Below are 14,995 nucleotides of genomic sequence, written 5' to 3'. Positions count from 1 at the left end.
ACTAAAGCCCTCTCTATCCTGAGCTGCCAGAGTGGTCTTACAAAAAGCATAGATGAAATTGGTACCTCTCACATAGCCTGCTTTACTAACAGACTTAAATGGAGACTAAGCCCAAGGGGATAAATAGACCCTAAACATTGTCATTAAAGGCATGGATACTTCTTAATGCCTCACAGCTCTTGCAGCAATATCATTTTAGTAGTATACAATCACCAACCTCTTACTGCAGGGTACTTCTAGCAGATGGACAAAAAAATACACTGCTATCCAAATTACTACCAGCAAACTGCCAATCTGTAACCATATTTAATATGATATTTCATATCAGTTTCTTTTCATTATAGTTGTCTTCTCTTTTGCAATTAGAAATCAATATTTGCACATGTTCCTTGATAATTGTTTGTTTGGGTTTTTTTCCCCCACTTTAAAATAATCTAGTTCCCTTTCTTTTCCCCCATAATTTCAGGAAAACCATCCCGATGCTAAAAAATAAGTCAAGTTTCTTTCTGAAAAATTCCTGCTGATAATTGCTATGTCCATCACCCTTTTTTAAGGTTATAGCAAAAGTGTGAAGACTCCCCAGGTATTTCAAAAGGATGCTAATTGGTTTTCCAGAGAACTCCCAAAAGATCGAGGCTACACAAGAGAACACAAGACACATTCAAGAACTCATTATCACTGACAATGAAGAAGGGCCTGCAAACAAATCCAGGGGTTTTTTTCCAGGTTAGGAAGTTAATCTGGCTTACCATGCAATTAGATGATTTTAAAACCATCACAATGGAGGACTTGCTCATTTGATCTGTAGCAGCTTGGCCAAAACTTTTTGGTTTTGACAGAAACAACTATAACCCCCACTCAATTCTAGTGTGGATCTTTACCGTCAGAAAAGAATGCAGATCTCCTGATGGCCAGCAGTCTAGCACCTTACTCTTTGAAGGACATACATGTAATTTATATAATCACCCAAAAGGCTGGCTTTTCTTCCCTATCACCAACTTTTCATTCTATTATTCTTATATGCTCAACATCTTAGAGAAGAAAATCACTAATATCAGATGTTGATGGACGCAGGAACTCCTAAGCAACACTCCTAAAGCCATGTTAGAAGATGACTGGAAATATCTGCCAGCTGCAGTCCACATACAGGCTCATGAAAATAATTTAATTTGGATGCAAGAGCAGGCAATGCAAAATGCAAAGCTACTTGCAGCTTTCAGACTTCCACACCAGCCAACTCAGCCTCTACGTAGTGCTGGAACCAGACCACCATTGTGACATGAACAACATGGAGTTTTCATCATGTTTTTGAAACTAAATGATATTTTTAGAAAATACTGAGTGAATTTAAACTCTGCTGCCTCTTTTGTTTGTATTTACCTTCAGCACTGAAGCACTCTCAACAAAAATACACCAAGTAGCTATAATAAAGCAGAAAGAATTGCAGGGTAATGTATTAATAATGTATTAATGTCACACGTGGGACTGAGGGATTACAGTGGTATTTAGAGACAGGAGGGCAAAGACACCAGAGAGAATAAAGCAGCAAAACCATTTCATATAAAAAAATCAGTGGAATTTCATATGCTAGAATTTGTCATCCGTGAGGGCAGCAGTAGTTTTAAGGGATGTCCAAAGGATCATCTCTAAGTGACTATATTTTTAAACAAACTGCTACTTCTGTTGCTTCTGCCGGGATTCGAAAGACAAATGATTGCAGTACATTCCAGTTAACTCCCCTGATGTAATAAATTAATGCACTGGAATAACACAACCTTCTGCACCCTATAAATTCTTGTTACAAATGCAAAGCATAAATACCTAGAGTCCTGTCACAGTCGTGAAATATATTATATACAACATTTCTAGATATTAACATCTTAAATCTTATTTCAAGTTATTCTTTAGCTTCCTTAATATCTCTACTTTCATAAAATTCATAAGCAATCAGTTACTACAGACTGGTACACATTAATAACAAAAGCATGTTCAAGCTCCTTACCTGTACTGGCATAGCCCAAAGGTTAGGGCAGAGGAAAAAAAACCACATCAGCTGATTTGTGTCTATGGCAACCAGGTTACAGATCTGGCCTGCAGTCATCTCCCCCATAGACATGTTAGAGGTTGAAAGCTGCATAATTTTATTGTATATTTTTGTCTGGAAAAGAGATCAAAAGGTATTGGCATACCAAAATAAAATAAGATTTCTGGTTCCCTCTAAAACACAGGCGTGGTCCAGCATGCTGAGAAAAAACAACGTTCCCAGTAACTTGGATGAAGAACTTGAAGTTTGGCCTTTTGTGTTATGATGAAAAACTTTAAGCTACTGTCTTATTGTTCACCCACAAAAAGCACAGGGCAACTAGGTACATAATGGATGTCTAAGTACTCCCTTTTTTGAATCCCCGTGGATCAGTAAGAGAATGAAACCTTTACTGCCCAAAAGGCCCAAGAACCATATTAACAACTATGATTTCTACCTCCAGCTCCTCCACAGAGTGCCCTTGCTGTAACTAATGCTAATAAAATAATATATTATTACATTCAATATATAATTGTCAATATATTATAACCCTTGTTATTTTTCTCTGGCAATTGATTGAGGTCCCATTCAACCTCAGAATCATGTTCCTGGCTGAGAATGTTGCTACATTTTGGCTAGAGAGCTCAGTCCCATTTAATTCATAAACAACTAATGTAACAGGTCCGATTCTGTACTGAAATAAGTAGCTGCCTCTGTGCAGAATCAGGCACCAAGTATAAAAACAACAAAACACAATAATGAATGTGTACTTTTACCAGCTGGTTTGGTAAAAGACTACACAGTGATGCTTTGCAGTCATGAGACTTAGCTGACAGGAGGCACCCTGACTCAATGAGTCTTCAAGTGCCAACTGTCCATCACGAAGTATAAAGTCACATAGTAGGGCATGCTGAACAGGTGCAGGTTTACACAGGGGAGGAGAAGAGATAAAAGGTTTAAAGAAAATTGACAAATTACAGGAAAAAAATTATATACAAATACTGGCACAGAGAGCATCATCAACTCTAATTCTGCTGCATGGAGTGATGGTTAGAAATTTTCCTATTTGAATGGTCCAACTGCTGATGTTATCTGGGCCTCTGTGAAATATCCAGTGAAGAGAAAACAAAGATTTTCTTAAAGAAAATTAATGTAGCACTATTCCAACAATTCCTCTTTCACACTTGCTGTAGTCCATGTATTTTTCAGTTAGTTGCAGCTCTTCTGCTTGATACAAGACATACAATTTTTTAACATATATTTTGGGTGAAATGTTTATTTCTTTAGGAATTTTCGACTTCATTCTAATAAGGGAAAACCAAATGGATGGAATCCAGAAGTCTGGCAGCTGACAAGTGCTTCCAAGTGTAAGATCAAAAGAGGATTAAACAATTACGCTGCTATTGAAAGCATCCATCTATCACACAGACACTCACAGGATCTATGTAGTTCAGTGGATAAATAGCGTAACTCATAAAGCTGGCTTTCAAGCTGTCAGAGGGTAGGTTTCAGCCAGTGAACCTGGCAATACTACACTGTAATCTTACACCTAATTCTCTCATTTCCAGGCACAGATCTTTGTATACTACATAAAACTTTGATCTCCTGTTCACAGTTATACAATGATTATGGATTCCATTTTACCTATCTTACTTACATTCAGTAATTGCAGACTCTGCAATGCCTGGTAGACTTTGTGGCATGACCCATGGAATAAAACACTACTCCATGCATTGGGAACACAACCTAGCCTTTTGTCCAAAGTGGATTTACAAGACATTTTAAAGCTGTATTATTTGTGTGGAATGTTACAAAAACATGCCTTTGAGATGGGAAAGGTATAGTTCACAACCTAAAGTCTTTCAAAAGTTATATTCAGTTTCACTGACAGCAAATTTGTGCTCAAAGGTAAGAGTAAATACAGTATTAGATATTAAAAATAAATGTTTATATCGAATAAGATGCAGAGGAAACAGAATGCAGGCCTAAGTTAACACAATCTTTAATGGCATTGGTTACATTCAAAACACATCAGGAGAGAAGCATTTCAAAATTTAATGACTATAATTATAATTTGTATTTACAAATACACATATGATTGTATGAAAATAGTTTATTTAATAATATATTGGCTACCTGTATTGCGCCTCTCAAGTTGATTCCCGTTTCAATAGCAACATAGTATGATGCTTGGAGAAATGTCCGTTGCAATAGAAGGGCAAAAAATAAGAGTACAGCCAAAACATACGCATTGGACAGGAACTCTTGAGACGAAATAAAGAAAACACCAAGAATTTTAGTCTATTAAAAAAAAAAAAAACAAAGTTAGAAATCAGGTGCAATGGTAATTTAATTACCAGTTTTGCATAATTAATAAGCAATAACCACAGTTCATTACTTTGAAAGTGCTCCCAAACTTTTCTGAAACCTCACAGTTTACTTATTCGAGGAAACAGTCCTATGTGCCAACACAGTAAACTTTCTTAAAATGCAGAATGACATTTATAGGATTTCTGATATCATTCCAAAACTCTGGGACACTTTGCATAACACCATATAGCCATTTGCTAAAAGATGTGCACTGCCCGTTGTCAGAAAGGACTAGGTAATGTCCTTTCAGAGAAATTAATCTCCTTATTTTAGCACCTCAGGTTACTTAACACTAAAATGAGCTTCACAACTTGCTGAAAACACATCCTTCCAACTCCTGGAACTATGCACATTATTTTAGTTTTCAGCATCTTGTTCAGCTTTTTTATTTATGGCCATTACCTGCTAGCAAGTTCATGAGAACACAGAAGTGCCTTTGGAAGCATGTCTGTAGCTTACTGGGAAAGCAGTGCTTTTATTCTAGATTATATTTAACAATCAGACACCTTTGGTGTCACAGCTAGTTGAGAGGCTCGCTCACCTCAAGAAGTCATCTGAAACTAGAATGTCTCTACCTCCCTCTTTCTTCTCAGCAAACTAATTGCTGGCTTACATTGCCATTAAAGACAAAATTAGGAAGAAGTCTCTCTATTCTCCCTTAGAGGGCTTTCTGTCATTTACAATCCTGCTGTATTCCTTGCTCAGCACATTTTTTCTTGCCTACATAGTTCCTTTGCTGTTGACGTTTTCAAGACTGCTGTAACACTTAATAAACTATATTTCACAAATTCCCACTGTACATTTTATTAGATCTGATTGGCACCTTGCAGTTAACTGTTTATAAAGCCCCCTCATGACAAGTTAATACAGAAGCTAAACTTAGTTTTTACAGCTGTGTTTTCATAAGATAAGGCTGAGCCAGCAAAAAGAGGAACCAACTTCTGCCTACCCCTACTTGCACCTGGGTTGCTCCAACCCACATGCTTCTGTTGCTTACTGTGCTCTAGCTTGGGAACAAATTGGATCTCTTCCTGAGCCAATTCAAATCACTGACAGAAGAAAATCAGCCCAGGAAAAAAATCTGTTACTGTTCTTCTAGTTTATTGCGCCAAATCATACCACAGAAACGTCCAGAGGTGGTGCAAGGGAGGGAACAGGAGCAGGGGTGACAAGGAATCTGAAAGGAGGAAGAGCAAGTCTTTTCAGCACTGGTGACCCAATAGGTCGCTTCATCTTCTCCAGGAACCAAAGTCTTAGGGTATTCTTTGCATCTCTTCTTACTCCATCTTTTGACATCCATGATTGTTCCTGCCATTGTTGTAGTAGGCACACTATCTATCCCCTTGACATCAGTAGGGTAATTTATAGGCTTAAAAGCAGAGAAATGTATGCTTACCTTTGCAAACAAGTAAACAAGATAACGAGCAAACCAGTTTTTGAAAGGATCATTTGTTTTACTCCAAGAGAAGTGTGCACGCTTACAAGAACACATCCAGTACAAGTTTCCTGACACAGAGCCTCCCACCTCACACAGTAATATTCCTTCTCAGAAGCAGCTAGTCTGATCTGTCCATGCAACAGTTTAATCATCTGTTGAGGAGCATGGGAGGTCATTCATCAACACCAAAGAGTCATTCTCCATAAATATCTGGTCACTTCCAAATGAATTGTAGCTGACTTCTTCAAACACTGACCAAACTAAGCAGCAGTCAAAAGACTTTTGTCTACTACACAACACAGAAAGACTTGTGTGGATTTCTTAGGTTTACTCCCTTTTCCCACTTACATGATATTTGTTACAAGCTACTGAGATTCAGACCAAGGCTGGACACAAGGAAAAGCAAGTAATTATGATTCCATTCTTGTAAATCTTTGTTCATGCAAATGTTCCTTATATCTGTAAGGAAGCATCTTGATAGTCATATACTACTTTCATGTAAGTATATAGTGCAAGAACTTACAAGAACATAGAAAATTTCCATCAATGACACTCAACAGTGATGAGTTTCATGCTTAGAAAACAGGAAAGAAAAACTAATTACATTCAATAACTTATTTGTCTTAATCTCAAAGGTAAATTGTCAGACAGTATTTTCCAATTCAGCTAGGTACTTTGACTTCAACCAGTTTTGATGTACATAAACATTTCTGCTGTCTGTAGGGCCACTGAACTAAAGGAATTAGCCCTCAGAGAAGCCGTCTGAGAAAGTATTCAAGTTTATGGAGTCTTCAAAGTCAAATCAATAGAATGCAAGCAATATGATGGGCATACTTATTTCTTTAAATCTATATCAAGTGCAAAACTCTGAACAATTATGGCACATGTCAGCAATTATGTTCGGCTAGAGACATGTAGCTACAGTTTTAGTTATTTGTAACTTGAAGGGATTTTAGGCACTAAATTCTTACTTATTCCATAGTAATTCAAATAGGCTACAGCACTATTATGTACTACAAAAGTCTATGGTACAGTAAAAGCAAGTCTCTCTTCCAGATTATTTACAGTCTTACAAATTCAGCTTTTCAAAGCAAGTTAACTTGCCTTTGGCCCTTGCAAGAAGTAATTGTGGTTATAAAATTATTCTTGCTGTAAATCTGAAGAATAAGAAGGAAGACTCAAGGCTCTACATTTAGCCTGGAAGCTTTAGAAAATGTACCACAGGTCTGGAAAATTACAAATGCAACCAAGTCTTCTCTCATACTACCTGTAAAGCCTTGACAGCAGAAAAGAAGGAAAATTTACAAATGGCTAAGTCCATGGCCAATTTAAAGCATCCAATTTATCTTTTAGACTCTTTAATACTTATGCTCATAAGCATTTAAATGTGATGTTTTCACCTCAAATGTATCTTGTTAATTTGCAACAGTGAGAGTCTTTCCTTTGAGTTACCCCTTCTGAGGTCAGCTATTATTTTAGCAGTTCTTCACTGGAATTTCTTTTTATTTCAATACAGAGTCATCCAGGAAAAAGTGGCATCTCTGTAACCCATTCAAAACTAAAAAAAAAAGCTTCTTTTGAAGGCAAAGCTAGAACAACATAGAAGTCTTCAACATTGGGAGATTATGATTATCAAAAATACTAACATGACCGCAAAGAGAAAAGCTAGAGTGTTATCACAATCATGAACCACGAAGGTTATAGATTGTGCTGTATTATATATCAAAGGCAGTAACAGAAGCAGCACAATTTCAATGCTGTCCTACATGTACATCTGGCTAGTGCTGCTAATTACTGCAGCTAATACCACTTTTTACTGCACATAAAAGAATACAATTTTTTACACAATCATGCTTTGACAAATCATGCTTTTCCAGCAATGAGATTTTGGTGCAGTGTTGATTCACATCAAAACATCATATAATAAACATGGAGGAAAAGTGAGATTAATATTGTTGTTATTTCATCTAGAATACACTTGAGAGGAAAGGAGGACAAACAGATATACATAAACATCACACACACACACTTTTGACTTGGTGAAAGCACCAAGGTATTTTCCAAGTCTCAGATACATTATTAGGCCACTATAGTTTACAAAGTCACTGAGCATCAGTATGTTTAAACTACAATAGTTGCCTAAGTACATTTGCCAGCCTGCAGGAAACACAAGGAAATAACTGAACATCTACTGAACCTTTTGCATATAAGGCAAATAACCTTGTTTGAGAAGCTGATGGAACTAATTAGATGTTTTATTTTCAGAAATGGCTTTGGGGACATTCAGTGTCCCACCTTCCTAACGACTTCAGGATAATACCAGTTTTTTAAAGTTCCAGTAGGCTCTAACCAGTAAAAGGCTGAGCAAAAGGTCACTATTTAAATACTTGAAGACCCTAGACTCACACAGACTTAAAAGTCAATACTGGGACCTATGACTTGTATAGCTTTTTAAATAATAAACATGTAAATTTGGTGTATCTTTTGACTGTGTTATGTCGGCAGCTATTCCTAATAGTGGAACGGCTAATCCTAACGTTGCAATGTGGAAGATGCTACCAGCAAAATACAAAATCCTGTCAGTCTCTTCTTCAGTGTGAAATGATTAACACTCAGAGAAATTCATGCCATAGGAACACTCCTGTGTGGCCATAAATATTGATAATGGAGTTATAAATAAACATGAAGAGCGTGACAGAATTTAAGATGCTGTTGTGCTCTGACTAACTGCGGCACTAACTAAAGCAGTTAATACTGCCCGTGACACACACATGATCTCAGAGTTCCAGCTCCATCATAGTTTATATCTGTCACAACGCGCCTGAAGAATAAAGCAAATATTGTATCTTAGGAATTATCTCCTTGCCTTCGGTTTCACAAACAAAATTTCTGTTCAAAAGATAGAGATGACGCATTACAACATCTCAACCTAAACTATTTAAAATGAAGAAATGACACTTTAAGGGATGGGTAAAAGACACTCTTCGTTGGTCTTACAGCTTTGCTTGTCCAGTTCTGTCCCTCTGTATGGCAATTCTTTCCAATGCCCCCAAACTCAGCAGCACATCAGACACAAACAATGTTTCCCCCCAACTTATCTCTGCCTTCATAAAACAGTGTTTTAGAAAGCTTGTTTCTCACACATATGTAGTTCCCAGGAGCAAACAACAAGGCAAGGTTCTCCTTTTTTGACTCACTGCAAGTAAGGATATAACATTTCTAGCAGAAGAGCCAGTGTATTTTTTTCCAAAGTAGACCCAGTTGGCTAGGTATGTGCGTACACGTGGGATTTTTCCTGAACACCCTGGTCTGTTTCAGATGGTTTGAATAGAAAGCCTTCATACATTTTAGAAAGATATTTCACCTCATCCATCAAAAGCAATTTTCAAATGTAAAGGTAACTAGTCTCTTAACAGAAAAATGACGTGTATAAACCAGGCCAAAACAGAAGGAAAAGCCCCATAGAGACCTTTTAGCAAAGATAAAATATACTCTTCAGTGTCGCTCATGGACTATCACCACTGGTGAATACTGCTGTTAGGTGATCTCCCAATAGTGTAAATGACAGCAACAATGAAGCTACCGCTTAGCTAGACCCAGGGAGGATATGAAGGCTAGATGAGGCTCTGTTTAGGGCCTATCTGAACTAGACTTGAGGTTTTTTTCACACAGAAGCACGAGCTGAAACTTTAATAGGAAAATTAAATAGGATAACCCATAAATTGTGATTTGGTATAATTTCAGCTGAAACAGTGTTCCAATCAAATTATCAAGAAGCAGAGCTCAAAAGCTTCCACAATACTTTGCTGCAACATAGCCCAAAAGTCTTAATTTTTTAATTTTCTGCTTTAACTGGTTTCCATTGAACCCTCTTGCTATATTAAAGCTTCCAAACATTAGGATAAGGATTGCAAAATAGATAAACAATTAATTTTAGCCTGAGGCCTTTGTTAAATTTTCTGCAATGCATCTGATGTGTTTCAATATTTACAGTGGACCTAATCCAAAGTGTACTTGAGTGAATGGGTATATTTCCATTAGAGTCAACAGACTTTGGAAATAAAGTCTTGTATCAAACAGTAAGTGAGCTGCAGAAATAAACTGATCTTTCTTATAGAAATCCAGCCTGAGTGACCTCACCTTATAATAAGAAGATGCTTCCTGAGTTAGGTGGGGTTTTTTTTTAGTTAATCAAGAAGTATGTCTGTTCCTTCCTGGGGAATATTAATTTAAGTAGCAGCCTTAAAAAATGTTTTAGTTGATCTTTCCAAACCAACCCTCTCAAAGATACTAGTGGAAATTCTTTGTCACATTTAAATTACTCAGCATTTTACTGTGATGACAAAAGCCTGCTTTAATCCTCTTAGACATCACTCATTTTCGGAAATGAAAAGCCAAGCCTATTAAAACCAAACTTTTTCCTTTCTGAAAGACATTCAGTCGCATACTTAGTTCAATATCTACTCATGACTGTACCTAGAATCCTTGATACTAATGGGATTCTGGATATGCCTCACCATTATATTGAATGAGGTTATTTTCTAGAATGGAAGCCTGATAAGATGTGTGGGTAATGCATTTTGCTCCCCATCAAGATATAAAAATGGATAATAGACTGCACATACATACCGTCATTTCCAGCATTCACAAATACACTGCAGAATCACTTTCTTTACTGAGGCCAAATAATACATAGTCATAGCATCACCTTTTTTGACTCCGCTATTTTTACGACACTTCGACAGTACCTGTGGGCGAATGGTGTTATTTCCTTTTCCAACATTGTGAACAATCCCAGAGATGCAGAGCGGACCAGTAAACCCAAGCAAGTCAGCCAGAATACGGAATGTGCTACTGAGAAGTAAGGGTCTTCCGAAAGCACAGCAGAGAGCACGCCAGATTGATCTGGATCCTTGTGGAGATGATGACCTTTTGTTCTATTCAGAATAAAAAAAAAAAAAATAGTAAGGATTATGTTATACGTTAACCTCAGGTCTGATAAATTATTGGTATTTTTATCCTTGTTTTAATTCATTGACAACCAGCTGCAATCTTTGAGCTAGAAAAGCACAGGAACTACAATTACTGTTTCATCTGTTTTTATGGAGTCGGAACAAAGCATTCATTTGTACTCTCCTGCACAAAAAGAACCATGATTTCTTTCCTTCCTTTAACAGGGATCAAATAAGTGTGTTGTTTGTGTGTTTCTGGAGGGAGAAAGAGTAAAAGGAGAGAATTGACAGGTTTTGTTTTCCTGTGAACATAGAGACTGGAAACCTATACTCTTTTTAGACAGGATGCAAAAGGCTTCTCTTAAAATCCTGAATACACTCAGCTCCCATCAGGGAGTCAAAGAGAATTTGAGCTGAGGTAGTGTCAGCCCTGAATTCTCCTATAGACAAACTGTAACTGAAATAACATGGTAAAAATAGTCCTGTGAGGCCTCATTAATATTGACTCTGTAACCGAATGATTCCAGGGTCTTATTAGGAAGAACAATAATGGTGTTCAGTGACTACAGCCCATAATTACTTTCCACATCAAAGTAGAGGCCATATGAATTTTGCATGCATTTAAACAGTAATGTGTTTGACATGCATGTTTAGGCAGATAAATTTCATTATTTGTAGGAGGTAGAGCTGAGTATGTGATCTCTTTGTATATAGAAAGCGATGCTAATGGATACTTCATTTGCATCATGTCTGTTTATATAATTTTATATCATACTTATAGCATAAAAAGTAATTAAAAACACAAATACTGAGTAAGCAGATAGACATAAGTCCATGCTTTGCATACCTTCTGTGCTTCAAAGGCCTCATTAAGACGAATGTAATTGGTCAGAGCTCTCATAGCAATGGGAAGCTTGCCTATGGTTTTCAAGTCTATTGGTTTTTTATGGGCTGTCTTGATGAATGTATTCATCCACCAGTACGTTCCTTTGGATAACAGATTCACAAATGGCTGTAAGAATCGAACACCAAGGTCCTGAAGATCCTCAGGAGGTTTAACTTCTTTAGGAGTTTTGAAGAAAACATACCTCTGAAATTCAGAAAAATACCAAAAGAATCACACTCAACATATAGAAAACAAAAGTCCACAAATAGACAAGAGATAAAAAACATTGCAGATAATCAATTAATCAGTCTTGACTTCTCAAAAGTACTCAAGGAACTTAGGTATTCAAATTCAACCAATACAGCAATCCAGTTTCCTCAGGTACTGAGGAAAATCAGAGGCATCCAGTCTATAAATAAATAATTCTAAACACTCACTATTACTTTGTTTATGGGGTACAAATTCACATACTTGTAGGAAAAAAGTACTCGCCTTACATTTCAAACAGCACAGACCCAGCCTCTCACCCTGAGTTCCAGACAACACGAGACAGACTAGCTTAGGCACAGCCCCGAGGCTATCACAGCGATTCACCTTCCCTATGATACTGCCTCACACTTTGCTCCCTCAGAACCTGGGCTGTCCTGAATGGGTCTGGGAAACCAGTGAACTAGAAAGTGCAGATGGCACTAACAAATGTTTTTGTTGGCTTAAATGCCCAAAGAGAGAGGGTAGACTGTTCATGATTTCCTGTTGTCAAGATAAAACTTTTCCAGACATCACTCATTTTTGGGAATGAAAAGCCAAGCCCCATCAAAATACACCTTTCCCTTCTGAGAAGTAGTCAATCACATATTTCACTCAATCTCTACTCATGACTGTACCCAAAGCCTATTAATCTTAGTAGGATTTCTGGATATGCTTCACTGCTATCTTTTCTCCAACCACAGTCAAAGACATAATTCACAGATCCTAGAAAAAATGGTGATGGGGTTAGGAAAGCCATCTAGAATAACAGTGGGAACAGCAGAAGGTACAGTTGGGATTCTAAGTCAAACAACTGTCCTGCTTTGGGCCCAAACCAGGACAACTCAATCTTCTGTCTTCTGGAAGAAGATGAGGGAAGGCTGGAGAAAAAAGATAAGGCAAATATCTGCTGTTTCTGCTACCACAGAGGCCTCACCCCTTATTTTTATTTTCTTTTTCTCCCTGCTTTCCCTCAGCAGTGGCCAACTCTCCATGCATCCCAATCCCTTCCTTCAGCAGCTGCAGCAGCAAGTCTGGCTCTCCAGACTCTGCCACAGACAGAGTAAGCAGTAAAAAAATCCATACTGCTGGCTAGTTCATTCTATGCATCAGAGACAACCTTTAATAAATAAAATCAAACAAATACAATATAAAAAAAGATTACAATAGGCAGTGACCACTTTTTCTTCTTCTTTGTGACCTATAATTACAGTGTGAATAAATCTCATTTATGTAGTTCTATTATCAGGAGGTTTATAAGCAAGTCCCTCCAACGTCACATTTGAATTTCACTTTTTCCACAAGCCAATGCAATGCTTTTCATTTATGATATGAACACTGAATTTCCAGCGCTGAAAGTTTTATTCCTCTTTCTTTCAAAAATGTTACTCAAAAGGCTGCTTTTAGACATATTTTTGTCCTAAGTTATCAAATAAACATATAGACACAAAAAATCCCCCTAGACTATCACAAAAAAAAAACAAACACACAGTAGACACAACTCACATTGCTGAATGCGCTACTGGAAAGACTTCACATACTCATGCTTCCCCACGTGTGAGGGAAGCAGCAAGAAAATTTACATGGAAAAATTTCTTTCCCTCCTGAAACTAAGTTTAATTTGTGTTCACAGTTAAGTGACAGACAGGTGAAGGGAAGAACTTTAGCATTTATGTATCCAGCAGTCTCCAAAGCCACCTCTGAGTTTGGATGATGACTGCAGACACGCAGAGGAAAAATATATACATATAGCTGGGAGGCTAGATAGCAATCCCAGTTGCTCCAGTAAATCACTTATTATGATTGTCTCCTGGAAAATGAGAGATGTTATTTGTGTGTCTAAGATACTCTCTGATAAAGCAGACCTTGCATCTTTTCTTCCATCAGAAATACTTGTTTCTGATGACTGCAACTCCAAAACATAATAGACATTTTTAAAACAAACTTGAACAGATGAAATTAATCTTAATTTAACTACAGTGGATTCTGGCAATTTTGAAATTATTGATTCATCTGGCCTAATAAAATTAGATTAACTTTTGATTCTCAAATATATTTCTAACTGGACTTTTCTCTCTCCTTTAGAAATGCATTTCACACTAAGTACCCAGAAAGGATAGCCAAAAAAAAAAAAAAAAAGGCCAAAACAACAAAAAAACACAGAAGGAGACTTTTATGATACAGACTTACCCTCACCCTGATGACATTGATTTCTACAGCGAGTAGCATTCCATATAGAACAACCAAGAGTCCTGTGAGGCAAAATCGAAGCTGCGAAAATCCAACCCCATTATCACAGAACTTTACAAATTTGATGGTTTTAGTTATGAAAGCTAAAGTCCAGTAGAACAGCAATGCTGCAGGGGGGAAAAAAAAAAAAAGTTAATGAGCTTCACAGTTGCAAAAATATACAATAGCAGTATTAAATATTCATTCAGAAAGAATGCAACAAGAATATATAAAACCAAAGAGTGGCCTTTCTCACATCAAAACAGAAGCCTTATTCAATTCCACAAACATGAAAACATTAAGATAATGTTGGTTCCAAATTCCTTTCCTATTAGGTTTAGTGGTATTTGGGAAGTTTCACAAAGCAAAGTCTGCTGAAGGAAATTTCCATTTGTTGTAAACGTGTGACCACATGATGAGTTCAAGGGAGGGAACTGCCCCACAAGTGAAGGTGGCTGTGAATGATGCTCTTCAAATTTGGTTAGTGCTACCAGACTGCTGTGAATTTGGCTTGAAGGAAAATTGATCTCATTCCGCTGGCAGATCTCTGAGGTGTATGCAGGAACAGATACTAAAATGATTTCTCCAAACCACTGCTACTTTATTCTATTCAACGCAAATTCTGTATATGTGATTTAGAATGCAGGTACATCAAGGAAGGATGTTCTGGCATTTGCAGAATACAACTTTAACTTTTTGGAGTTCTACTGAACTTCTTGCATAAAAGTGCTCATGCTGCTGTCAGCTATAGACAAATAATCCCTGAAATAAGCTCTGGTGATTTGGAAACACATTCCATCCCATTCACCACCACCAAACACCAGCACCTGTTCCCCATTCTTAAGGAAATA

The 14,995-nt window shown here is 37.2% G+C and overlaps 1 protein-coding gene across 1 annotated transcript in view; it reads right to left on the bottom strand.

The window, feature by feature from the left end:
- The window catches only part of ABCC8 (ATP binding cassette subfamily C member 8), a 79,463-nt gene that overhangs the window by 54,986 nt on the left and 9,482 nt on the right, over positions 1-14,995 (bottom strand). The window contains exons 4-8 of the mRNA XM_042785363.1: positions 14,106-14,272; positions 11,631-11,873; positions 10,580-10,768; positions 4,160-4,324; positions 2,003-2,158 (exon numbers count right to left, since the gene is read on the bottom strand). Of these exons, the coding sequence (XP_042641297.1) occupies positions 2,003-2,158; positions 4,160-4,324; positions 10,580-10,768; positions 11,631-11,873; positions 14,106-14,272 (920 nt within the window). The remainder of the gene's footprint in view (positions 1-2,002; positions 2,159-4,159; positions 4,325-10,579; positions 10,769-11,630; positions 11,874-14,105; positions 14,273-14,995) is intronic.

The sequence above is a fragment of the Tyto alba genome, unplaced genomic scaffold (genome assembly GCF_018691265.1).
Source record: "Tyto alba isolate M040663 unplaced genomic scaffold, T.alba_DEE_v4.0 Super-Scaffold_8, whole genome shotgun sequence".
NCBI lineage: Eukaryota > Metazoa > Chordata > Aves > Strigiformes > Tytonidae > Tyto > Tyto alba.
The sequence above is the reverse complement of the archived record's forward strand: the minus strand, read 5'-3'. Positions and strand labels throughout refer to the sequence as shown.